A 26463-nucleotide genomic window follows, 5' to 3' on the forward strand; every position below is an offset into this window, starting at 1 on the left:
AATGACAGAGCGGAGGGTTTCCATCCGGAACCTCCTGGCGTGCACATGTTTGTTGAGCCGTTTTAGGTCCAGAACAGGACGGAACGAGCCGTCCTTTTTTGGAACCACAAAGAGATTGGAGTAAAATCCTTGCCCTTGTTCCTGAGGAGGGACTGGGATAATCACTCCTTCCGCTCTTAGGGAATCCACCGCCTGCAGCAGAGCATCTGCTCGGTCTGGACGTGGGGAGGTTCTGAAGAACCGAGCTGGAGGACGAGAATTGAACTCGATTCTGTACCCGCGAGACAAAATGTCCGTCACCCACCGGTCTTTGACCTGTGACATCCAAATGCCGGAAAAGCGGGAGAGCCTGCCCCCGACCGGCGATGCGGAGGGGGGGGGCTGGAAGTCATGAGGTAGCCGCTTTGGAAGCGGTACCTCCATTTGCTTTCTTGGGGCGTGTGTGAGTCCGCCACGAATCTGAGTTTCTTTGCGTCCTCTGAGTCCCTTTGGACGAGGTAAACGGTGTCTTGCCCGAACCTCGAAAGGACTGAAACCTCTGCTGCCACTTTTTCTGCTGAGGTTTGGATGTTCTGGGTTGTGGTAAAGAGGAGTCTTTACCCTTGGACTGCTTAATGATGTCAGCCAATGGCTCGCCAAACAGTCTATCTCTAGACAAAGGCAAACTGGTTAAACATTTTTTGGAACCAGCATCTGCTTTCCAGTCCTTTAACCACAAGGCTCTGCGCAAAACTACCGAATTGGCGGACGCCATTGAGGTGCGACTGGTAGATTCTAGGACCGCATTGATAGCGTAAGACGCAAACGCCGACATCTGCGTGGTAAGGTGCGCCACTTGCGGCACTGCTGGATGCATGATAGCATCCACTTTTGCTAAGCCAGCTGAAATAGCCTGGAGTGCCCATACGGCTGCGAATGCCGGAGCAAACGACGCGCCGATAGCTTCATAGACAGATTTTAACCAAAGGTCCATCTGTCTGTCATTGGCATCTTTAAGTGAAGCGCCATCCTCCACTGCAACTATGGATCTAGCTGCAAGTTTGGAAATCGGGGGGTCTACCTTTGGACACTGTGTCCAGCGCTTGACCACCTCAGGGGGGAAAGGGAAACGCGTATCTTTAGATCGTTTAGAGAAACGCCTTTCTGGGTGAGCGTCGTGCTTCTGGATTGATTCTCTGAAGTCAGAGTGATCTAACAAAGCACTCAATTTACGCTTGGGATAAAGGAAACGAAACTTTTCCTGCTCCGCAGCCGCCTCTTCTGCTGAAGGGGCTGGGGGAGAAATATCCAACAGCCTATTGATGGCTGAGATAAGGTCGTCTACCATGGCATCCCCATCCGGGGTATCCAGGTTGAGAGGGGTTCCAGGAGTGGATTCCTGATCACTCTCATCCGACACATCACAGGGAGACTGATTGCGCTGAGACCCTGAGCAGTGTGAAGACGTCGAGGGTCTTTCCCAGCGAGCTCGCTTAGGGTGGCTGGGGCCATCATCTGAGTCATAATCCTCGGCCTGTGAAGCCGGGGACCCCCCTGTGGGCTGGATACATTCCAAGTAAGGGGGACCTGAGGACAGAGGCCTCTCCGTGCCCAGAGACTGAGCCCCATGCATAGATTGCAAGGTTTCAAGGATTTTTGCCATAGATACAGACATATTATCTGCAAAAACTGCAAAGTCCGTCCCTGTCACCGGGGCAGAACTTACAAGCGTCTCAGCCTGGGTCACTACCTCTCCTGACTCCGGCTGGCGAAGCAGCACCGGGTCGGAGCATTGCACACAATGGGGGTCATCGGAGCCTGCTGGTAGATTAGCCCCACATGCAGCACACGCAGTATACACAGCCCTTTTTGCCTTGGCCGCCTTGCGTTTTGAGGATGGCATGTTGTTGCTTCCACAGAGTGATCTGGGATATGCAGCCAGAAGCGCACCTCACAGTGCAAGAAATACAATATCTATATATATGTACCCAGTACACTGACACACAGTGAGGCACTAGAGGGACCAGCACAGAAAAATCGCTTACCGCCCGCTTAAAAAGCGGGTGTGTGGTCGCCAGATAGCCCCTAGTCCAGGTCTCCCAGAGCCTTGCGTCCTTCCTCCAGCCAGGCATGCATGTAATGGCTGCCGGCGTCTCTAGAGAGGAAGGGGGGCGGGCCCTGGGCGTTCCTGGCCAAGAGCGGGAAGCCTGCTTCCCTCTGTGCCAAGTGAGAGGGCTGGAGCATGTAAATCAGGCTCCAGCCCTCGTCGCTGCTAGCGAACAGCGTCTCTCCCCTACCCTGAATGACAGGGTGGGGGCGGGAACGAAACGGAGCTGCCGGCGTCCTAGGCCCAAAAAGCCGGGGACTAAATTTATAACCGCCGCCGCCGTAAAAGCGCGGACGGCGGATCCCCGGCGCACCACAAGTCACAGCAGCGCCGCCCGGTCCAGAGGGGGTCGGCGCTGCGTTCCCAAACACAAACAATCCCCCAGTAATCTGTAGGGACACCAACTCCACGTTGCGGTCCCCGGCGCACTACAACACCCAGCCAGCCCGGAGTGTGTCTGTGCCTGCCGGGGACACAGAGTACCTGTATGATGCAGGGCCTGTCCCTGATGGTACTCCTGCTCCGTCTCCATCAGGTTCTAATGGGTCTGTGGATGGAGCCCGGCGTCAGAGCTGAGAGGCCGGCAGGATCCCACTTCCACAGAGCCCCCAAGGGGATGTGGAAGGAAAACAGCATGTCAGGCTCCAGCCCTGTACCAGCAATAGGTACCTCAACCTTACAACACCATCCAGGGGTGAGAAGGGAGCATGCTGGGGACACTATATGTGTCCTCTTTTCTTCCATCCGAAATAGTCAGCAGCTACTGCTGACTAAAATCTGTGGAGCTATGCATGGAATGTCTGACCTCCTTCGCACACAAAGCTAAAACTGGAGAACCCGTGATACCACGGGGGGGGTATAGCCAGAGGGGGAGGGGCCTTGCACTTTTAATGTAGTGCTTTGTGTGGCCTCCAGAGGGCAGTAGCTATACCCCAATCGTCTGGGTCTCCCAATAGAGCGCTGAAGAAAAAATATTGCTTTATTACATCAATAATAAAATTGTAGCAAATCTGTATTTCTTTCCCAGATGTACAACTCTACTGAAGACCTGTGTATCTATATCCACAGACTGCAACCCCCGACTGACCCGCTGTCATACTGCCTATGTCATGTAACCTTACAGACCCAGCACTGCATAGGAGCTGTGAACACATAACGGATATATTGGTAGTAAAGACGTTGGGTAACCTCTTCTGTGAATGGGCCGTGGTTCTAGATGGTTCTCTGCAGCCAGTGCCAGATGAATACTCATGTAACATATCACATTATCTGGATAATCATAAATTCACATTCAACCTAGTGCAAACCAATCCATCCCACAGCTCAGGAGCAGCTTGCTGATGGTTTCCTGGCTGATGTCACAGTAACAACCCACATGTGGACATGTAATCAAACCTTGACGTATTGTCCTGCAAAATCAGTCACGTCCTCAGAGAAGCAGCCAGAGGCATTGACCGGACAGACGGGAACAGAGTCTTTCTGTATAATGCCAAAGTCCATGCAGACCCTGTAATCGTCCTACAAAAAAAGACAGAGAAGTGAAGTAAACAAAAGGAAGGGGCTGCTCATATTTACTGGTAATGGGGGGTCACAGATATAAAGTATAGAAGTATATTGTGTGTATATAAAGACACTATAAAGACAGATGTATTGGGGTATGTCCTAATCATAGAATCTCTAGTTTATCACCCATCTCGCTAGCCATCAGATTCTAACGTCTGCCTCCGCTGTCCCCCAGCGTATAATGTCTGCTCCTCCCCCGCTGTCCCATGGCGAATAACCTCCATCCCCACTGTTTAACCCCCATCCTTGGTGTCCTCCGCTGTATAACCTCCATCCCCGCTACATAACCTCCATCCATCCTTGGTGTCCTCTGGTGTATAACCCCCATCCCCACTGTATAACATCCATCTTTGGTGTCCCCCGGTGTACAACCTCCATCTGTGGTGTATAACCTCCATCTGTGGTGTATAACCTCCATCCCTGGTAAATGTGCAAAACACAAAACTTTTATTAATGAAGATCGCACACAACAACATAGCCCAATATCACAGAATAAAAAACTACCATGAGATCAAGGGGAGTACAAGATGTGTAAGCATATAGATGGTAATCAATATAAAGTTTCCTATTTACCTCTAGTCATCCAGAAATGAAGTGGATGGAAGTTGAACTAGACCTCAAAATTGAGGACTAAAGTGGGAGGATGAGGAGGGAAACAGGAAACAAATAAAAGTTTATATAGATCTGTCACATAATTTAATAAAGTGCAAGTGCACACGACTGAGCAGGGTCCCCAATATAATCATGCTAAGACAGAAGGTCAAAAAGTTACCTAAAATTGCCTAAAGTGCAAGTGCGGTCACAGGGGAAACCAGAGTGTAGTCACGACATCAGTATGAATAACCCATCATGGGTTATTCATACTGATGTCGTGAGTACACTCTGGTTTCCCCTGTGACCGCACTTGCACTTTAGGCAATTTTAGGTAACTTTTTGACCTTCTGTCTAAGCATGATTATATTGGGGACCCTGCTCAGTCGTGTGCACTTGCACTTTATTAAATTATGTGACAGATCTCTATAAACTTTTATTTGTTTCCTGTTTCCCTCCTCATCCTCCCACTTTAGTCCTCAATTTTGAAGTCTAGCTCAACTTCCATCCACTGTATTCCTGGATGACTAGAGGTAAATAGGAAACTTTATATTGATTACCATCTATATGCTTACACATCTTGTACTCCTTTTGATCTCATGGTAGTTTATCTGTGATATTGGGCTATGTTGTGTGCGATCTTCATTAATAAAAGTTTTGCATTTTGCACATTTACTCGCATTTCTCCTGTGTTATGATTATCCTTGAGTAGTGAAGACACGTGGTCAGTATATTTTATACTGATAACGTGTCCACCTTTATGGCTCGTTTATTGGGAATTGTTCTCATACTCCATCCCTCGTGTATAACCTCCATCCCCGCTGTCTCCTGGTGTATAACCTCCATCCCTGCTGTCCCCTGGTGTATAACCTCCATCCTTTGTGTCCTCCGGTGTATAACCTCCATAATTGGTGTCTCCTGGTGTATAACCTTACAGCTTTATGCCAGATGTGAAAAGTGGTGGACAGGATAATGCTATGGGCTTGTTTTTCAGGAATCGGTCTTGGCCAAGCCTCTATGTATCCACATACTGTATATACGACTGTCTTTTTCTTATCTATATTTACAAGTAGCTCCATAAGTGGATCCCAAGTCACACTACTTATTTGCAGCTCTAAATCGAGAATTGTCAGAAATAAAACTCCACATAACAACTAATAAGTTCACAGAGGCTCCTCCTAGGGACATATTAAGTCTCTGGATGTGACCTTCACTAACATACATTAAGTCATACTGATACAGGAGTCGGTCAGTGGTGGAGTCTCTATTCTCAGGAGTTGCTCTACATACCGCTCCAAAGTACGGGGCCTGGTGCACCACACCGGTACCATCTTCTGACTTGACGTAGTTGTCAAACAAAACAGTGAACGCTCCTCTGTCTGCAGCCTGGAAAGAAGGAGAACACAGTGAATACAAACCAAGCCCACCATGGTGGCTCCGCCAGCAATGTCCACATACAAGTGACTACTCTCTTGTCCAACTTAAGTGTCCACAGCTAAGAAAGAGCGGCTTGGATTCTGACCTACAAGACTTCAGGGATCACTCGGCCGCCATCGTGCCAGCAGATCCAGCCGCTGGGATGAGCCAGCAGCAGAGGCTACACACAAAGAATGTCATGGCCCATCCAAAAGAAAGATTCCTGGGATAGCAACTTTATTCAGGCTGCTAATATCTTATAAAGATCCAAGACATATCTTCAGACATACCGCCTATAGAATGGGGGGTACAGAGACGGGCAGGGGCAATCGTGCCTGGTCCATTAAATAGAAAGAGTCACAAGGACAGATTCATCATTACCTTGGTAAAGTAGTCAAACAGCGGCTGATAGCGCTTCCCTTTAAGGGTGATGCCCGGAAACCTGGAAAAAGGAAATAGAGATCAGAAGGAACCGATACTATGGGAGAGAAAGAAGCGCACAGTGCAGCGGGAAAAGCGTCACAGATAGAGTCACCCCCTATTACTGCAGATCATGTAACCACAGGTACATCACAGGGGGTCTCACAGGACATGTGCATGGTATAGGTACATCACAGGGGGTCTCACAAGACACGTGCATGGTTCAGGTACATCACAGGGGGTCTCACAGGACGCGTGCATGGTTCAGGTACATCACAGGGGTCTCAAAGGACATGTGCATGGTATAGGTACATCACAGGGGGTCTCACAGGACACGTGCATGGTTCAGGTACATCACAGGGGGTCTCACCGGACACGTGAATGGTACATCACAGGGGGTCTCACAGGACATGTGCATGGTACAGGTATATCACAGGGGGTCTCACAGGTCACGTGTACAGTACAAGTATATCACTGGGGGTCTCACAGAACTGTGCATGGTACACATACGTCACAGGGGGTCTCACAAGTCACGTGCACAGTACAGGTATATCACTGGGGGTCTCACAGAACTGTGCATGGTACACATACATCACAGGGGGTCTCACTAGGACACATGCACAGTACAGGCACATCACAGGGGGTGTCACCAGGATATTTGCATCGTACAGGTACATCACAGGGGGTCTCACCCGGACACGTGCCTCGTACAAGCACATAACAGTGGGTGATTATGTGGCTATTAATGGTGCATACATAATAGCTGCTGGCTCAGTTATCGCAGATCTCACTCGTCTCCTGATCTCTCACTGAATGTCCTGGTATAAAAGCTTTCAGAATTTATTGGTCTGGCTTCTTAAGGAGGTGTTACACACAGCGATATCACTGGTGAAAGCACCCGCCTCCGTCGTTTGTGAGTCACGGGCAAATCGCTGCCCGTGGCACACAAAATCGTTAGGAGCCATTACACATACTTACCTGCCTAGCGACGTCGCTGTTGCCGGCGAACCGCTTCCTTCCTAAGGGGGAGGTTTGTGCGGCGTCACAGCGGTGTCACTAAGCGGCCGCCCAATAGAAGCGGAGGGGCGGAGATGAGTGGGACGTAACATCCCGCCCACCTCCTTCCTTCCGCATTGCCGGCGGCCGCAGGTAAGCTGCAGTTCGTCATTCCCGAGGTGTCACACGTAGCGATGTGTGCTGCCTCGGGAACGACAAACAACCTGCGTCCTCTACAATCAACGATTTTTTGAAAAGGAACGACGTGTCAACGATGGACGATAAGGTGAGTATTTTCCATTGTTAACGGTCGTTCATTGCTATCACAAGCAACGACGTCGCTAACGATGCAGGATGTGCGTCACGGAATCCGTGACCCCGGCGATATATCGTTAGATACGTCATTGCCTGTAACGGGGCCTTTAGTCATCATGGTCTTGACCAATCTGACGTCTCAGTACGCAAGGAACCCGGAAAGCTTTTATCCCAGGATCAGAGCTAGATACTAAAAGAGTCCAGACCTCCTGCAGCCTCCACTGCCATAGATGGGATGTGCAGAACCAAGACGGGATCTCTAATATTGAGGATGAAGGCGGAACAATCTACAGGGAATAATAAGAGGAATCTGAGCCAAACCTGTCCAGAATCTCATATTCTGCTTCCGTTTTGTACAGGGCGGACAGCCGGGCCTCCATCAGGATATACATGCTGCCAGTGGACTTATCTATAAAGAAAGGAAAACCTCATCACTCGGCTGCCTCTGATGCCCCCTGTCACTACCACCTCCGGGGACACTCACCTCTCAGCTTCACATATATAAGCTCAGGGTTAACACATAGAGCCATATTGCTGGGCAGGGTCCATGGGGTGGTGGTCCAGGCCACGAGCGACACGGAGGAGTCTTCCAGTAAGGGGAAGGTGACGATAACAGAGGGATCTTGTACATCCTGAGAATAGGATCGGTGTCATCCAGCAGCAGCCATGAGCAATGACCTCACAAGAACACAAAAAATACCTTGTAATTCTGGTGGGACTCGAAGTTGGATAGTGGAGTGTTGCAGGCGGTGGAGAAGGGCATCACCTTCACTCCCCGGTACACCAGGCCTTTATCGTACAGCTGCTTGAACACCCACCTGTGCCGGAGAGAAGAAGAAGCAATCAGCGCAGGCTCGTGTTCTGTCTGTAACCACCTACATATCACACGGACCTGGGTGCAAAAGCCACAAAGCGAGATAAATCCGCAAGAAGAATCCTTCTCCTTCAGACCAATGTGGTCCAGAGAATGGGACAATACTGGTGTGGACCTACCACAGACTGGCAGGGGTCCATAGCTTGGAATATACACCAGACTGGAGAACATAAGGCAACGTATCACGTTGATGTGTGAAACACATCAGCCACAGCCCGTCATCAGTGTGAGAAGGACGGGTCGTCACTGGGCTACTGTAGAAATGGTACTGTTGTCTTCATGGCGCCCTCTGGGCCATTACTAGGCCACTCCTCGGGACTTTGGTAGCCATTTTACACCCACAGTGATAATGTTTGAGGTGCTCAGTACTAATCTGACTGCAGTTAGATGGTGGTGGAGTCACAAATGCCACTGTCCATTATTCCTGCGTGTTGCTAGATGTTGTTCTTACATTTTGTGTACATCACAAGTACACAGCCCAACCCACCCAGAATTGGGAGTGGCACATCTCATTGACAAATCCTTTAGAAATGAGAGACGGAGTGGGAATAGTTCTTCAAAAAAGTGACCATAACACAGACCAGAGAAGAGCGGGGCCGAACGTACAGAGCGAATGTGAAAAGCGACAAATCTAATTATATTTCTTCATTTTACTGGATAAATTTGACATACTTTGGATGCAAACTAAGCCCATATTGTGGCGCACGTAATTTAGTAAATAAGCCGAACAAAAGGGTAATAAGCCGTTGTCAAGTTTGCATCCAAAATATGTCAATTGTATACAATAAAAGGACGCAGCCCACGCAGAGCATCCTGAGGTCTGAGATACTACCAAGGACCTACCACACAGTCTCCATGAACCAGGGGTAAAGGGTCTTGTAGTCATTCTTGAAGTCGATCCATCGGCCTAACCTCGTCACGCTCACCTGGAGAAAGAAAAAGGTCACCAAAAGATTCATGGAACATCGGCTGCAGTGGAAGGAGCTGATCCTCGGGGCAGAACAGAAGCGTATGACAGGTGTGAATGAGATAGTGGGGCATCCCTTCACCTACCTCTCCATTTTGCCAGGGCTATGCCAGTGAGCCTACTACTGTTCCTTCCCACAGCGGGTCAGCGTGCCCCCCGTATATCTCAGAAGGTCAGTGCGTGCCACTTATTCCTGCCAGTGAATCAAATCGTGCCCTCCATACTTCCCAGTGGTCAGGTCGTACCCTCCACACCTCCCAGTGGGTGAGAGCATACCTTCCAAAAGGTTAGAGTGTGCCTCGTACCTCCTAGTGGGTCAGAGCGGCCCCCCTATACCTTTCAGCGGGCCACAGCATGTCCCTTATACCTCCCAAAAGGTCAGGACGTGCAACCCCCCCATACCTCTCAGTGGTTCATTGCGTTTTTATTCACCCCTAAAGCTCCCGTTGGGTCAGAACATGGCCCCCACAGCGGCTCAGTTAATGCCCCCCACAGGTCAGAGTGTGCCCCCCTCGCTATACTTCTGAGCTGGTCAGAGTGTGCCCTTAACCAACTCAGAACAAGTCCCTCTCCCCCTAGCTCCAAGCTGATAACAGAAAGCACAAGAGAGAGGTGTTCAATGCCGCGCCAATAGATCACTTCAGAAGATGTTCAGATCAGTGTCACTTTATTGTCATTCAGGTCGACGCGTTTCTGGAGCATCTGCCCCCTGAGAAGTGTCAGAACCGCTCCCATGCTGCAAGGGCTGACAACTGCGAGTAAAAGGGCAGTCCATACATTGAACACCTCTCTCTTGTGCTTTCTGTTATCTACTATATTGGTGGCTGCAGCCCTGGATCATTTGATATATGCGATTATAGTAGTTGTGGCTTCTCACAACTACAATTGGTGAGTAGGTTTACTCCCCCTTCCCCACCCCTTACATATTGGGGTAAGACCCTATTGCGCTTGTTTTTCCACAGCTGTTTTTTCTGCCTAGCTCCAAGCTGGTCAGATTCTGCCCCCCACCAGATCACAGCGTGTCTCCAGTCTCGTACTTCCAAGCTGGTCAATGTGTACTCCCCACAAGGTCAGAGCGTGTCCATATTCTCGTACTTCCCAGTAGGTTAGAGTGTGCCCCCATCCCCGTACCTGCCAGCAGGTCAGATCGTGCCCCCCATACCTCCCAGTCTTGTGAGTATCTCATGACAATCCCACGACACTGTTTGTTGTATTCGGCGATCCCCATCTTGGCGACATCCTCTGGACCTTTTATACCCAGCGTCTTGTCGATCTCATACTCCTGCAAAAGAGAAGACAGGTCGTTATATGGAGGAGTCGTCTCCTGCAAATGCTCCTAAAGTTCACTGGTCATCATGAAGATGTGCCCACCCTCCTCGTCAGCTCAAAGACAGGGAGGCACAAAGCACGAGGTCTGCAGGTGCAGAAAAGCCCATGCTGGGGGGTACGACATATAGCACCTACCGGCAGGAGAAACCTCTAGCATCCACGTTATCATCACCATCTTCATTGTTGTCACCATCATTATCAATGTTGCCACCATTACCACCGGAGTAACGATGATGTAACTCACCACTGGTAATCCATGACAGTCCCATCCGAACCTTCTGTCCACATGAAAGCCACTCTGATGTGCAAACCTGGTCACAATGTCCTTAATGGTGCCCGCAAGAATGTGTCCGTAGTGCGGAAGGCCTGTCGCAAAGGGAGGTCCGTCATAGAAAGTGTACCTACACGTGAGACACAGCAAGAGGACGGTGTATAGTCTGCTATAATGAAGCCCCAATACAAGAGTCAGATGACGGCGTCCGCAGGGGCTCCTCACTGTGTTCAGGGCAGGTTCCGGCTATAAATTATCAGCACTGGAGCAGGATGTCATTATCACAAAGCTTCAGCGTCACGTTTCCAACGATGAGGGGCTGCACCTTACTTTACAGGATATAAATGTCACATCTGGATGCAGAACCATTCACCCCTTAAAGGGGTTGTCTCACAAAAGACATTTATGGCCTTTCATGATTCATGAAGCAGGGGGCCCAGGATGAGCAGAGGAGGTAACATCGCAGGCGCAGCTCATCCTGGGCCTCCTGTTGCATGCAGCAGAAGGCTCAGGATGAGCAGAGGAGGAAACATCATTGCGGGCGCAGAGATCTGCTCATCTATCTCCCACCCCCATCTAGGGGGTCTTAACCCCAGACCCCCACTTCTATTATAAACAACTCCATGCCCATGTGGGACTTAGAAAAGAAGGGAATTTTGTATACTTATCGTAAATTCCTTTTCTTCTAGCTCCAATTGGGAGACCCAGACAATTGGGTGTATAGCTTATGCCTCCGGAGGCCACACAAAGTATTACACTAAAAGTGTAAAGCCCCTCCCCTTCAGCCTATACACCCCCCGTACTGCTACGGGCTCATCAGTTTTGGTGCAAAAGCCCAAAGGAGGAAAAAATTATAAACTGGTTTAAAGTAAATTCAATCCGAAGGAATATCGGAGAACTGAAACCATTTAACATGAACAACATGTGTATACAAAAAACAGGGGCGGGTGCTGGGTCTCCCAATTGGAGCTAGAAGAAAAGGAATTTACGGTAAGTAAACAAAATTCCCTTCTTCTTTGTCGCTCCTTATTGGGAGACCCAGACAATTGGGACGTCCAAAAGCAGTCCCTGGGTGGGTAAATAATACCTCATAATAGAGCCGTAACGGCTCCGTCCTACAGGTGGGCAACTGCCGCCTGAAGGACTCGCCTACCTAGGCTGGCATCTGCCGAAGCATAGGTATGCACCTGATAGTGCTTCGTGAAAGTGTGCAGGCTCGACCAGGTAGCTGCCTGACACACCTGCTGAGCCGTAGCCTGGTGTCGCAAGGCCCAGGACGCTCCCACGGCCCTGGTAGAATGGGCCTTCAGTCCTGAGGGAACCGGAAGCCCCGAGGAACGGTAAGCTTCGAGAATTGGTTCCTTGATCCACCGAGCCAGGGTTGACTTGGAAGCTTGTGTCCCTTTACGCTGACCAGCGACAAGGACAAAGAGTGCATCCGAGCGGCGCAGGGGCGCCGTTCGAGAAATGTAGATCTTGGCGGACGTTGGTTTCCTAGCCTGTCTCATAGTGGCAATGACCTCTTGAGATAATCCTGAAGACGCTAGGATCCAGGACTCAATGGCCACACAGTCAGGTTGAGGGCCGCAGAATTCAGATGGAAAAACGGCCCTTGAGACAGCAAATCTGGTCGGTCTGGCAGTGCCCACGGTTGGCCGACCGTGAGATGCCACAGATCCGGGTACCACGACCTCCTCGGCCAGTCTGGAGCGACGAGGATGACGTGGCGGCAGTCGGCCCTGATCTTGCGTAACACTCTGGGCAACAGTGCCAGAGGAAGAAACACATAAGGAAGCCGAAACTGCGACCAATCGTGAACTAAGGCGTCTGCCGCCAGAGCTCTGTGATCTTGAGATCGAGCCATGAATGTTGGGACCTTGTTGTTGTGCCGTGACGCCATTAGGTCGACGTCCGGCATCCCCCAGCGGCAACAGATCACCTGAAACACGTCCGGGTGAAGGGACCATTCCCCTGCGTCCATGCCCTGGCGACTGAGAAAGTCTGCTTCCCAGTTTTCTACGCCCGGGATGTGAACTGCGGATATGGTGGATGCTGTGGCTTCCACCCACAGCAGAATCCGCCGGACTTCCTGGAAGGCTTGCCGACTGCGTGTCCCACCTTGGTGGTTGATGTAAGCCACCGCTGTGGAGTTGTCCGACTGAATTCGGATCTGCTTGCCTTCCAGCCACTGCTGGAACGCTTTTAGGGCAAGATACACTGCCCTGATCTCCAGAACATTGATCTGAAGTGAGGACTCTTGCTGAGTCCACGTACCCTGAGCCCTGTGGTGGAGAAAAACTGCTCCCCACCCTGACAGACTCGCGTCCGTCGTGACCACCGCCCAGGATGGGGGTAGGAAGGATTTCCCCTTCGATAATGAAGTGGGAAGAACCCACCACCGAAGGGAAGCTTTGGTTGCCTGAGAGAGGGAAACGTTCCTGTCTAGGGACGTCGGCATCCTGTCCCACTTGCGTAGGATGTCCCATTGAAGTGGACGCAGGTGAAACTGCGCGAAAGGGACTGCTTCCATTGCTGCCACCATCTTCCCCAGGAAGTGCATGAGGCGCCTCAAGGGGTGTGACCGACCTTGAAGGAGAGATTGCACCCCTGTCTGTAGTGAACGCTGTTTGTCCAGCGGAAGCTTCACTATCGCTGGAAGAGTATGAAACTCCATGCCAAGATATGCCAGCGATTGGACCGGTGTCAGATTTGACTTTGGAAAATTGATGATCCACCCGAAACTCTGGAGAATCTCCAGAGTAACGTTGAGGCTGTGTTGGCATGCCTCTTGAGAGGGTGCCTTGACCAGCAGATCGTCTAAGTAAGGTATCACTGAGTGACCCTGAGAGTGGAGGACCGCAACTACTGTAGCCATGACCTTGGTGAAAACCCTTGGGGCTGTCGCCAGGCCGAACGGCAGTGCCGCGAACTGAAGGTGTTTGTCTCCTATGGCGAAGCGCAAGAAGCGCTGATGCTCTGGAGCAATTGGTACGTGGAGATAAGCATCCTTGATATCGATCGATGCTAGGAAATCTCCTTGGGACATTGAGGCGATGACGGAGCGGAGGGATTCCATCCGGAACCGCCTGGTCCTTACGTGTTTGTTGAGCAGTTTTAGGTCCAAAACAGGACGGAAGGACCCGTCCTTCTTTGGAACCACAAACAGGTTGGAGTAGAAACCGTGGCCCTGTTGCTGAAGAGGAACCGGGACCACCACTCCTTCTGCCTTCAGAATGCCCACCGCCTGCAGAAGAGCCTCGGCTCGCTCGGGAGGCGGAGATGTTCTGAAGAATCGAGTCGGAGGACGAGAGCTGAACTCTATCCTGTAACCGTGAGACAAAATGTCTCTCACCCAACGGTCTTTTACTTGTGGCAGCCAGGTGTCGCAAAAGCGGGAGAGCCTGCCACCGACCGAGGATGCGGTGTGAGGAGGCCGTAAGTCATGAGGAAGCCGCCTTAGTAGCGGCACCTCCGGCGGTCTTTTTAGGGCGTGCTTTAGACCGCCATGCGTCGGAGTTCCTCTGATCCTTCTGAGGCCTTTTGGACGAGGAGAATTGGGACCTGCCCGCACCCCGAAAGGACCGAAACCTCGACTGTCCCCTCCTCTGTTGGGGTGTTTTTGGTTTGGCCTGGGGTAAGGATGTTTCCTTTCCCTTGGATTGTTTGATGATTTCATCCAATCTCTCACCAAACAAACGGTCGCCAGAAAATGGCAATCCAGTTAAGCACTTTTTGGAAGCCGAATCTGCCTTCCATTCCCGCAGCCACAAGGCCCTGCGTATTGCCACCGAATTGTCGGCTGCAACCGCCGTACGGCTCGCAGAGTCCAGGACAGCATTAATAGCGTAGGACGCAAATGCCGACGTTTGAGAGGTTATAGACGCCACCTGCGGCGCAGACGTACGTGTGAGTGCGTCAATTTGCGCCTGACCAGCTGAGATAGCTTGGAGTGCCCATACGGCTGCGAATGCTGGAGCAAAAGACGCGCCGATAGCTTCATAGATGGATTTCAACCAGAGCTCCATCTGTCTGTCAGTGGCATCCTTGAGTGAAGCTCCATCTTCCACTGCAACTATGGATCTAGCCGCAAGTCTGGAGATTGGAGGATCCACCTTGGGACACTGAGTCCAGCCCTTGACCACGTCAGGGGGGAAAGGGTAACGTGTATCCTTAAGGCGCTTGGAAGACTAAATTACTTACGGTAATGGGATTTTCCAGAGTCCACGACAGCACCCACGAGAGAGGGATCCGCCCCCTTCAGGACAGGAAACCTACGGATAAAAAGGGGCGGTCCCCCTCCCTCATCAGTTGGTTTCAGAGAAAAATGGAGAGGAACCGCCAGAAATTAGTCACAATACAAGACAAAAAGTAGAACCATCAACCCCAAAGGGTGAAGAAACCAAAGGGTAGGGGTGTAAAGGGTGCTGTCGTGGACTCTGGAAAATCCCATTACCGTAAGTAATTTAGTCTTTTCCTTTCGCCACGACAGCACCCACGAGAGACTTAGAGAGATAACACACTTAGGGAGGGACCACCATCTGAAGAACCGATCTCCCAAAGGAAAGGTCAGAGGAGGAAGAAAGGTCCAACCGGTAGTGCTTATAAAAAGTAGAAGGAGAGGACCAGGTAGCAGCCTTACAAATACTGTCAATGGAGACATTCGACATGGCAGCCCAAGATGAAGCCATCGCCCTAGTAGAGTGAGCCTGTACAGGAGACGGAAGGGGTTCCTGTTTGGATTCATATGCAACAGCAATAGCATCTCGCATCCATCGGGCCAATGACTGTTTCGACACTTGATGACCACGTCTGGAACCCTGAAAGGCAATAAACAAAGCCCTATCCTGTCTCCAAGGGGCTGTCCTAGAGATATATGTGAGAATAACTTCCTTGACGTCTAGTGTATGAAACCTGCATTCCTCTGGTGTGGAAGGGTCAGGAAAGAAGGAAGGAAGAATGATTTCCGCATTTCGGTGAAACTGTGATGCTACTTTAGGCAAATATGCCGGGTCAGTCCTAAGAACAATATGATCTGGGAAGACCCTAAGGAAAGGAGGATCTACAGAAAGAGCCTGAAGATCACTAACACGCCGAGCCGAAGTGAGTGCAACTAAGAGGCAAGTCTTAAAAGAGAGCAATTTGTCAGACGCCTTGGTGAGTGGTTCAAAGGGTGGACGGGTTAGGGAATCCAGAACCAGAGTGAGATCCCAGGGTGGTGTACACGGGAGACGAATCGGCTGACCCCGGTCACAGGCCTTGATGAAACGCATGACCCATTTATCTCCCGCTATATTAGAATTATAGAGGGCGCCCAGAGCTGACACATGACCCCTAAGGGTACTGACTGACAGACCCAGATCTCGCCCAGACTGGAGAAATTCCAGAATAGAAGAAATCGGGACCACCGAAGGCACGGCATCAGGGAAGGAGAGAAGGAACCGGTGCCATACCCGACCATACTGACGGGTAGTTACCGGTTTCCGACTCTGCAGTAAGGTATCTACCAGTCGACCGGAAAACCCCCGTGAGTCTAGTAACGCCCTTTCAAATTCCATGCCGTCAAGTGGAGTCCCTTGACGTGTGGATGCAGGAAAGGACCCTGTGATAGGAGATCCGGACGGGATGGGAGAACCCAGGGATCCGTCACTGACATCTGTCTCAGGAGGGAGAACCAGGGCCGCCTGGGCCAGAAGGGAGCTATAAGGAGAATGCGAGCCTGGTCTTCCCTGATTTTCCGAAGTACTGTTGGGAGAAGAATAATGGGAGGAAAGGCATAAGCAAGACTGTACTGCCAGGGAACCTGAAGAGCATCTAACACTGTTGGCTGATCCGCCCTGTTCAGGGACCCAAACAGCTTCAACTGCCTGTTGGCTCTGGTAGCAAACAAATCTATAACCGGGAGGCCCCAGTACTGTATGATTTGAGCAAACACTTCCTGATGTAAGACCCATTCTCCCTGATAGAGAGTTTGCCTGCTGAGAAAATCCGCCTTGACATTGTCCACCCCTCGGATGTGGACTGCAGAGAGGGATAATAGATGAGTCTCGGCAAGTTCCAACAGTTGAACCGCCGTGGACATGAGGGAAGACGATCTCGTTCCCCCTTGGTGGTTGATGTATGCCACCACCGTCTGATTGTCCGTACAAAGTCGTACATGGGTTCCCCTGAGGAGGGGAAGAAACGACATCAGAGCCTGAGAGACCGCCATCAGTTCTTTCCAGTTGGAGGACTCGTCTGATTCTTGCTGGGACCAAAGACCCTGGGTCATAGAATCTCCCAGGTGAGCCCCCCACCCCCAGGGACTGGCGTCCGTCGTGAGGACATTGGTGGGGTGAACATGCCATTCCTTCCCCTTGGTTAAGTTCTCCTCCCGAAGCCACCAAGTCAGGGATGCACGTGTAGTGTCTGTCAATCTCAGAGGACGATCGAGTGACCCTGGATGGGATCGTGCAGCTGCCAGAACCTCCCACTGAAGTTGTCGGGAGTGAAGTTGGGCCCATTGGACAGCGGGGATACACGAGGTCAGGGACCCCAACAGGGACATTGCAGAACGGAGGGATAGAGACGTGTGAGTCTGTGTGCGCCGTACAATCCTCTGGATTTTTGCTATTTTGTCCACTGGTAGAAAACAACGCTGTTGTCGAGAATCCAGAAGCATGCCTAGGAAAGACTGAAAAGTTGATGGCGTGAGTCTAGATTTTTGGAGATTCAAAAGCCACCCCAGACTACCCAAAGTTGACATAGTATTATGGAGACTGAGAGAACACTGTGCCGCCGTGTTACCCACAACCAGTAGGTCATCTAGATAGGGGATCACGAAAGTCTGCTGCTCGCGAAGGTGAGCGGTGACTTCCGCCATTACCTTAGTGAAAATCCGAGGGGCGAGTGAAACACCGAAGGGCATGGCCGTGAACTGGAAATGGTGAACAGAGTTGTGCATAAAGAGTGCCACCCGGAAGTATTGCTGATAAAGTGCGTGAACCGGAACGTGGTAATATGCATCTTTGAGATCAAGGACCGCCATGTAGCAGTTGGGATAGAGCAACTTTATGGTGGTCAGGAGTGATTCCATTTTAAACCGTCGGTATGTAAGAAAGAGATTAAGTTTTCGTAAATTAATTTATGGTCCTAAATGACCCATCAGGCTTTGGAACTAAGAAAAGAGGGGAGTAAAACCCTCGTCCCCTCTCATGTAACGGGACAGGCGTAAGAACCCTTTTGTCCACCAGAGTGAGAACCTCCGTCACCAGTGCATTATGTTGATCCTCCGACTTCCTAGTGGGTGTCAGACAATACCATTGTGGAGGTAGGGAAGTGAATTCTAGCCGGAGACCGTGAGAAATCAAATCAAGTATAAAGGAGCTGGACGTGATGGTTTTCCAAAGGGGTGCAAAAAACCTTAGTCTGCCTCCCACCGGAACCCCCCCATCATTGTTTATGGAACTTCCTACGGGAGGAAGGGTTTCCAAACAGGGTCCCCTTGGACCCAGAGGCGGGGTTGTCCGATCTATCCCTGCGATCAGGTCGTGTGGCCTGGAAACGACGTTTGCGATACGGGAGCCTAGAAGGAGGAGCAAATGCATTAGGGAACCCCTTTTTACTATCACCCGCCTTGGTGAGGATGTCATCCAGCTGTGGACCAAAGAGGAACTCACCCTCACATGGAAGTGCACAGAGTCTCGATTTTGAGGATGTGTCTCCCTTCCATGATTTTAACCAGAGTGCTCTCCGGGCTGCATTAGAAGACCCTGCCGCTCTGGCCGCCAGGCGAACAGAGTCGGCAGAAGCATCCGCCAAGTAATTAGCTGCGTCTTTGAGTAAGGGCAGCGAGGAAACTATCTTATCCCTGGAGGTACCCGACTTAAGCTGCTTGTCTAGGGTATCTAGCCAGACTGAAAGTGACCTGGCTGTACATGTTGCAGAAATTGCTGGTTTCAGTGCCCCAGCAGAGGCTTCCCAGGTTTTACGCAGGAAGGCATCCGCTTTACGGTCTAGAGGGTCTCGTAGAAATCCCATATCCTCGAAAGGCAAGGCTGATTTTTTAGAGGATTTCGCTACGGCCACAACTACTTTTGGTACCTTGCACCATTGGGACAAGTCTGCATCATCAAAGGGGTATCTCCTTTTTGAGGAAGACGGGAGAAACCCACGATGATCTTGTTTCTGCCACTCCTTGCGAACAAGGGTTTTTAGAGCCTCATTCACAGGAAAGGATTTCCTTTTCTTCTGAGTGAGACCCGCAAACAGGGTATGATCAGCAGTCTTGGTGATTTTTTCTTCTGCAATCCCCATGGTAGATCGAACAGCCTTTACTAATGAGTCCATCCCATCCAATGAAAAACACGCCTTTCCAGCCTCGTCAGAAGAGGATGAGGTAGAGGCCGAGGAAGCATCACTCTGGCTGTCAGCTGAGTCAGATGGGGGGGAATCATGCTGACGGTGAGATTTCTTAGATTTTTTAGGGCCGTGCAGTGACTGAAGAGAAGCCTGAATTTCAGTACGTATCAGTTCCCTGAGATCCGGAGGGGGGTTGGTGGAAGCTGAAGCCTCCCCCTGAATAGTTTGGATACAGGACCTACAAAGCTTCTGTATATAGTCCTTGGGGAGGGGACAGGCACACAGTGGGCATTCCTTATTATTATTTTTAGTGGTGCTTTTCTTAGGACCCTGGAACAGAACCGGAAGGGAACATCAGTATAGGGTACCATTCATGAAGGTCACTCACCCATATCAGTAAAAGAACGGATACCGGCTTTGGAGGTGGGGATGAACAATTTGTCCGGTCCTTGGAGGATGCAGAGTCCTCGGTCCGTTTACGACCCGTGGAACTCCTGGTGTCACTCGAGTCCTTACGTCCAGTATCTCTGGATGGAGAGGTGTCCCGGGCAGGGGAGTCGCGGGGATCTCCCATCTTTGAAGTCCGCTCTTATCTCACCACTCCTGCATCTCTGTAACTCTGAGACAATGAGTGCCGACGCAGCAAGTCCCGGACACGCCACCCCCCCGCGCGCGTACACGTTACCGCACGCACGTGGTGCAGGGGAAGCGCCAGACTCGCTGCACACAGCGACTCACCGGCCCTTGATTACTCCAGGCACGTCATCAGGAGAAGTCCACGTCCCAGCCATCCGTTCTCCCGGAAGTGTCCTCACTTCCGGGTCCTGCCGGAAGTCGCGCGTGAGCTGCGTGGCAGTTCCGGACACGCCCCCCCCGGCACACGCTCCACGCTCCGAAGGAGCTGGAAGCATGCAGCACAGGGAGAGCACCGTTCCACAAACAGCCTACTTACCGGCGCGATCCTGCAGGCGCCATTTCCCCGGAGGTCAGCCTAAGCCGAGGGAAAGAGGACGGGATGCACCGGAGGATGGAGTCCACGAGGGGAGCTCCACCGAAGGTGCTTCTGGAATCCTGAGCTCCGCCGTTCCCTCAGACACCGCACGGACTCCTGGACCCAGGTATGGTAGGTTCCGATCCTTCCAGGACAGGAAACCAACTGATGAGGGAGGGGGACCGCCCCTTTTTATCCGTAGGTTTCCTGTCCTGAAGGGGGCGGATCCCTCTCTCGTGGGTGCTGTCGTGGCGAAAGGAAAAAAACGCTTATCTGGACAAGCTCGGTGTTTCTGGACTGCCTCTCTGAAGTCAGAGTGGTCCAGAAACATACTCTTTGTACGCTTGGGAAACCTGAAACGGAATTTCTCCTGCTGAGAAGCTGACTCCTCCACTGGAGGAGCTGAGGGAGAAATATCCAACATTTCATTGATGGACGCAATAAGATCATTCACTATGGCGTCCCCATCAGGAGTATCAAGGTTGAGAGCGGCTTCAGGATCAGAATCCTGATCAGCTACCTCCGCTTCATCATACAGAGAGTCCTCTCGCTGAGACCCTGAACATTGTGATGATGTCGAGGGGATATCATAGCGAGCTCGCTTAATCGGTCTGGGGCTGCGGTCCGTGTCAGAGACCTCACCCTGGGATCCATGAGACACCCCGGGAGGACATTGCTGTTCCAACTGAGGGGGACCAGGGGGCAATGATTCCACAGTGCCCCTGGCTTGAGATGCCGGCCTGGACTGCAAGGCTTCTAATATCTTAGCCATAGTCTCAGAAAGTCTTTCAGTAAAAACTGCAAACTCCGTCCCTGTCACCTGGACATTGTTAACAGGTGGTTCTCCCTGGGCCGCCCTTAGCAGAGGCTCCAGCTGAGAAAGTGCCACAGGGGCCTGAGCATTGCACACAATGAGGGTCAGTGGAACCTGCCGGCAGTATAGCCGTACATGCTGCACAGGCAGCATAGTAAGTCTGTGCTTTGGCACCCTTGCTATTTGTGGACGACATGCTGTTGTCTCCTCTGAGCAATACAGGAGGGTATATAGACAAAAATCAACAGTGCACCATACAGTGTAAAGTATAGTCTATAATCATGTAATCTATAGGTACACTTCTGCACTAGTGGGGCCAGCACCACAGGTGCTGCTTACCGCCTTCGCAAAGCGGTTGTGTGGGCACCAGAAATCCTGCCTGGGTCTCCCTGAGCTTGTCTCTCCTCTCCAGCGTTAGCAGAGCTGAGAGGAATGGCTGCCGGCGTCCTGAGGAGAGGAGGGAGCCGTGGGCGTGACCCAGAAAAGTGCGGGAACTGGTGCCCCACTGTGCAGAGTGAGGGGGGTGGAGTATGCAAAGCATGCTCCAGCCCTCAGTGCTGCCGTCCTGTACAGCGTCCCGCCCTTCCCCTGACTGGCAGGGCTGGGGGCGGGAAGAAAACGAGACTAGGCCGCAAAAGCCGGGGACTCGAGTTATAAGCGCGGCCGCCGTATAAGCGCGGTCGGCGCGGAAGTCCCCGGCGCACTAACAGTCCCAGCCGCGCCGCAGTGATAACCATGGCAGCGGCGGTCAGCGCGGCAGTCCCCCTACACGAACACACTCAGCGACGCTGCAGTGTGTAAAGGCACAAACGCAGTCAGCGCTGCTGTCCCCGGTGCACTAGCACACCCAGCAATGCTGGAGTGTTGCTGTGCGCGGTCCCCACGGGGACACAGAGTACCTCAAAGTAGCAGGGCCATGTCCCTGAACGATACTCGGCTCCTATCCAGCATGGTCCTCAGGAGCTGTGGATGGAGCACGGTCTCCTGTGCCTGGAGACCGAAAGGATCCCACTTCACCCAGAGCCCTAATTGAGGGATGGGGAAGGAAAGCAGCATGTGGGCTCCAGCCTCCGTACCCGCAATGGATACCTCAACCTTAACAACACCGCCGACAAGAGTGGGGTGAGAAGGGAGCATGCTGGGGGCCCTGTTATGGGCCCTCTTTTCTTCCATCCGACATAGTCAGCAGCTGCTGCTGACTAAGCTGTGGAGCTATGCGTGCATGTCTGACCTCCTTCGCAGAAAGCATAAAAACTGATGAGCCCGTAGCAGTACGGGGGGTGTATAGGCTGAAGGGGAGGGGCTTTACACTTTTAGTGTAATACTTTGTGTGGCCTCCGGAGGCATAAGCTATACACCCCAATTGTCTGGGTCTCCCAATAAGGAGCGACAAAGAAAGAATGTTTATTCTAAACTGGGCTGCATTTTGAACACCAGGAAGGAGCCTGTACATTCTAGCATCTGCCTTTACTTTTAGTTCACGATCCACACGCACGCAGCTCCGGAAGTGAATGCGTGACCTGGAAGCAGCTTGCCGCCATAACACAGAGCATGGGTGAATACACCGCGGTGCTTCTATTCCCCCATCTCTTCCACTAACATTTTTAATAGCCGGATTCTGGTTGCCATAGACTTATATGGGTACCGGATCCTCCCGGATTAAAAGAAAAAACAAAAAAAAAAATAGCAGAGAGCCGCCGATCCCGGTTTTCTGCAAGTCTGTCCATCTCTATTAATTTCCTATTAGCAGGTTCTTACCTGCCCATAAAATTGTAGGCTTTTTAGCCCGGGTAGAAACAATTAGGTAGGGACCCAGCATAAGAGATACGCCTTGACGCTGGCTGCTGGGCTCACATATGCTGCTCTATTTATGCTCAAAGTGTCTCGATTTTTAAGTTTATTTCCATAGCAGTAATCCATGACTCAAATCCTACGGTCAATGTTTGCATGCCTTAGCGTCTCAGAGTGCAGCTGTATACTTATTACCCTATAAAAATGGCATAAATGTTGTCACAAACCACCGGGGGGGTCACTCAGAAATCCCCTGCGCTGGCTACCAGTACGTCACAATCGGGGGGTAACAAGTGGGGGTCACCCCTCCTTTATACCTCCCGACCGACAGACAGAGCACGTGACGCGCTCTCTAGCGCCCCTCTTATAGTCAGGCCAATTATGGAATTGCCCGACAATAAGCAAGGAGGCCGCTATACTACTTATGCCGATTATTGAAGGGTCCCCAGTGAGAGTAGGGTATATATTCCCCCGACCTCCGCGGGCGGAATATATAAAACCTCCCCGGATCTCACTGGCCTCCCCACAATAATCCTTGGCACAACTCGCTGCCACCAACCGCTTCACGGTAACTATTAGCCGAACACACAGACGTGGGATTCAAGATCGAGATAACAGAACAGCCCAAGATTAATTATATAATTTAATCAGCCTAAAGCACACTAGAAACTACAATATATACAATAGGGAATCTACAGAATATACATATGTCAGAGTACAGTTACAGATAAAGCATGGTTTACAAACAGGTATGCAATTCAATCAGTTACCTTGTGCGTCTGGCCACAGGGGGGCGCTGTAGACCAGGTTTCTAGGAACTCCCACAGATGTTTCCTGCACGTGACCCCCAGCGAAAGAACACTGGAAAATGGCCGAAGTAGGGTTATCAACCTGGGCAAATCCAGGTCCCCTCCTACCTTCGTGACCTCAGAGGGAGCACTGCTCCACCCCTGGCTGGAGTTATGGACAAAATCCACAACATGGAATATGGCCATAACTTGGCCTGGGAGCGTCGTAGGCGGACGCCAATGCTCTCATTGTGACAGTTATGAATTTAGCTACAGAATGAGAGGTTTCATGACTTGTCTACTAGTTCCCCATTGGCTGATATCACGCCTGGGGTATTTCCCAAGCTCCCGCTCCCATAAAAAGGGTGTGCCAGCATCGTCCGCATGCGGAGACACCATTTTTATGGTTGCCATATTTATCGGAAATATGGCTTGCGAGATATGAACCATTTTTTACTGGAGTCGTTCTGTCTGGATACTTCCAAGCTTGCTAATTAGATAGCAGCTCCTACCACAGGGTCACGGCAGGGAGTCATCCTGTGTCCATTGTTCCCACATCACCTAATTTCCATATCATAGGAGATGGCCATGGGATGTGACACCTTCACAGATGCTGGACATTGAGGACAAGAAGGGAGGGGGGCACTGCCAGGGAGTGATGAGCGATTATGACTGGAAGTCATAATTCATCTTCATATCCCGGGATTTGCCTCACACCTCCCCCCTTTTGAGGGCGCTAGGGGGCAGCACACTCCGGTGTTCCCCCGTGCGCCCGTCCGCGACCTCTCCTTGTCGGGACAGCCCGTCTGCGTTACCGTGGTCACGGCCCCTTTTGTGGCGAATGGTGAAGTTGTATTGCTGGAGCGCAAGGCTCCATCGCAACAATCGCCCATTCGTCCCAGAGACGGTGTGCAACCAGCTGAGGGGATTGTGGTCCGTCTCCACGATGAAGTGGCGCCCGTATAGATAGGGTTGCAGACGCTGCAGGGCCCACACTATGGCCAGGCACTCCTTCTCCATCGTGGAATAGGCCACTTCCCTTGGTAACAGCTTCCTGCTCAGGTACAAGACTGGGTGCTCTTGGCTCGCAGAGTCCACCTGGCTGAGCACCGCACCGAGGCCGAAGTCACTGGCGTCGGTCTGTACTACAAACGGCCGCGTGAAGTCGGCTGCCTGTAGCACGGGCGGGCTGGACAGGGCGTCCTTTAGGGCCCGGAAGGCTGTCTCGCAGTCCATTGTCCAATCGACTGCAGAGGGCAGCTTCTTCTTGGTGAGGTCCGTCAAGGGCTTTGCCAGGCTACTATAGCATGGAACAAACCTCCTATAGTACCCAGCGGTCCCCAAGAAGGACATCACCTGCTTCTTGGTCCTGGGGGTGGGCCAGGATGCGATGGCCTCCACTTTCTCAGGCTCGGGCTTCAGTGTTCTCCCGCCTACCCGGTGACCGAGGTACTGGACCTCGCTCATGGCCAGCTGACACTTTCCCGGCTTGATGGTCAAACCTGCCCGGTGGATCCGCCTGAGCACCTGTGCTAGATGCTCTAGGTGGTCCTCCCAGGTGGGACTGAAGACGGCAATGTCATCCAGGTACGCGGCCGCGTACCCTTCAAGTCCCTTGAGCAGGGTGTTGACCATCCGCTGGAAAGTGGCAGGGGCATTCCTCATCCCGAATGGCATCACCGTGGACTCGTATAGTCCAAATGGGGTAATAAAGGCAGAGCGTTCCCTGGCCTTGCGAGTCAGGGGGATCTGCCAATATCCCCGGCTCAGGTCCATGATGGTCAGGTACTGAGCCCCGGCCAACTGATCGAGCAGGTCATCGATGCGTGGCATTGGGTACGCATCGGCGACCGTGACAGCATTGAGCCCCCTGTAGTCCACGCAGAACCGAGTGGTTCGGTCCTTCTTAGGGACGAGGACTACAGGCGAGGCCCAAGCGCTGTTGGATGCCTGGATCACCCCCAGCTTCAGCATCTCGTCAATCTCCTGGCGCATGTGTTGCTGCACCTCCAGGGAGACCCGATATGCTGAACGCCGGATCGGGGGATGATCCCCAGTGTCCACGTGATGGACAGCCAAGTCAGTCCTTCCGGGCTGGTTGGTAAACAACCCCCGGAAGGGGAGGAGGGTGGCCCACAGCTGGGACCGTTGGTCCTCCAAGAGCTGGTGGCCAACCTCCACATCCTCAATGGATCCGCCGGCCCTAACCTGGGCTAGCATATCCAAGAGGGTTTCCGCTTCTCCCTCCTCGGGCAGGTTGCACACGGGGAGCGCACACGCCTCCCGCTCATGATGTGCCTTCATCATGTTCACATGGAAGGGCTTCCGCCTTCCACGGGCAGGGTCCAGGGTGACCAGGTACGTCACAGGGTTGAGCTGCTGGTACACGAGGTATGGGCCTTCCCAGGCTGCCTGAAGCTTGTCCTGTGGTACGGGGACCAGTACCCACACCTTTTGACCCACTTGGTAGGTCCTCTCACAAGCGTTCTGGTCGTACCAACGCTTCTGATCGGCCTGGGCTTGAGCCATATTGTCGTGTACCAGTTGCGTCAAGGCCTGCATTTTGTCCCGGAAGCGCATGACATACTCGATAACCGACACTCCAGGGGTGGCCAAATCCCCTTCCCAAGCCTCTTTCACCAGAGCCAGGGGGCCCCGCACACGTCGCCCGTACAGGAGCTCAAACGGTGAGAATCCTGTTGAGGCCTGTGGAACCTCCCGGTAAGCAAATAACAGGTGTGGGAGATACCGCTCCCAGTCACGCCCATGGGAGTCGACCAACATCTTAAGCATCTGCTTTAAGGTGCCATTAAACCGCTCGCACAGGCCATTAGTCTGTGGATGGTACGGGCTGGCCACCAGATGTCGCACCTGGACTTGCTTACAGAGGGCCTCCATCAGCTGGGACATGAAT

The 26463-nt window shown here is 51.9% G+C and overlaps 1 protein-coding gene across 1 annotated transcript in view; it reads right to left on the bottom strand.

The window, feature by feature from the left end:
• IARS1 (isoleucyl-tRNA synthetase 1) overlaps positions 1-26463 on the bottom strand; it is a 150938-nt gene that overhangs the window by 111270 nt on the left and 13205 nt on the right. The window contains exons 3-11 of the mRNA XM_075321722.1: positions 10802-10958; positions 10391-10510; positions 9105-9187; positions 8088-8205; positions 7872-8019; positions 7709-7796; positions 6038-6098; positions 5531-5626; positions 3482-3604 (exon numbers count right to left, since the gene is read on the bottom strand). Of these exons, the coding sequence (XP_075177837.1) occupies positions 3482-3604; positions 5531-5626; positions 6038-6098; positions 7709-7796; positions 7872-8019; positions 8088-8205; positions 9105-9187; positions 10391-10510; positions 10802-10958 (994 nt within the window). The remainder of the gene's footprint in view (positions 1-3481; positions 3605-5530; positions 5627-6037; positions 6099-7708; positions 7797-7871; positions 8020-8087; positions 8206-9104; positions 9188-10390; positions 10511-10801; positions 10959-26463) is intronic.

Source organism: Anomaloglossus baeobatrachus, chromosome 8 (assembly GCF_048569485.1).
Source record: "Anomaloglossus baeobatrachus isolate aAnoBae1 chromosome 8, aAnoBae1.hap1, whole genome shotgun sequence".
In the NCBI taxonomy this organism is placed as follows: domain Eukaryota; kingdom Metazoa; phylum Chordata; class Amphibia; order Anura; family Aromobatidae; genus Anomaloglossus; species Anomaloglossus baeobatrachus.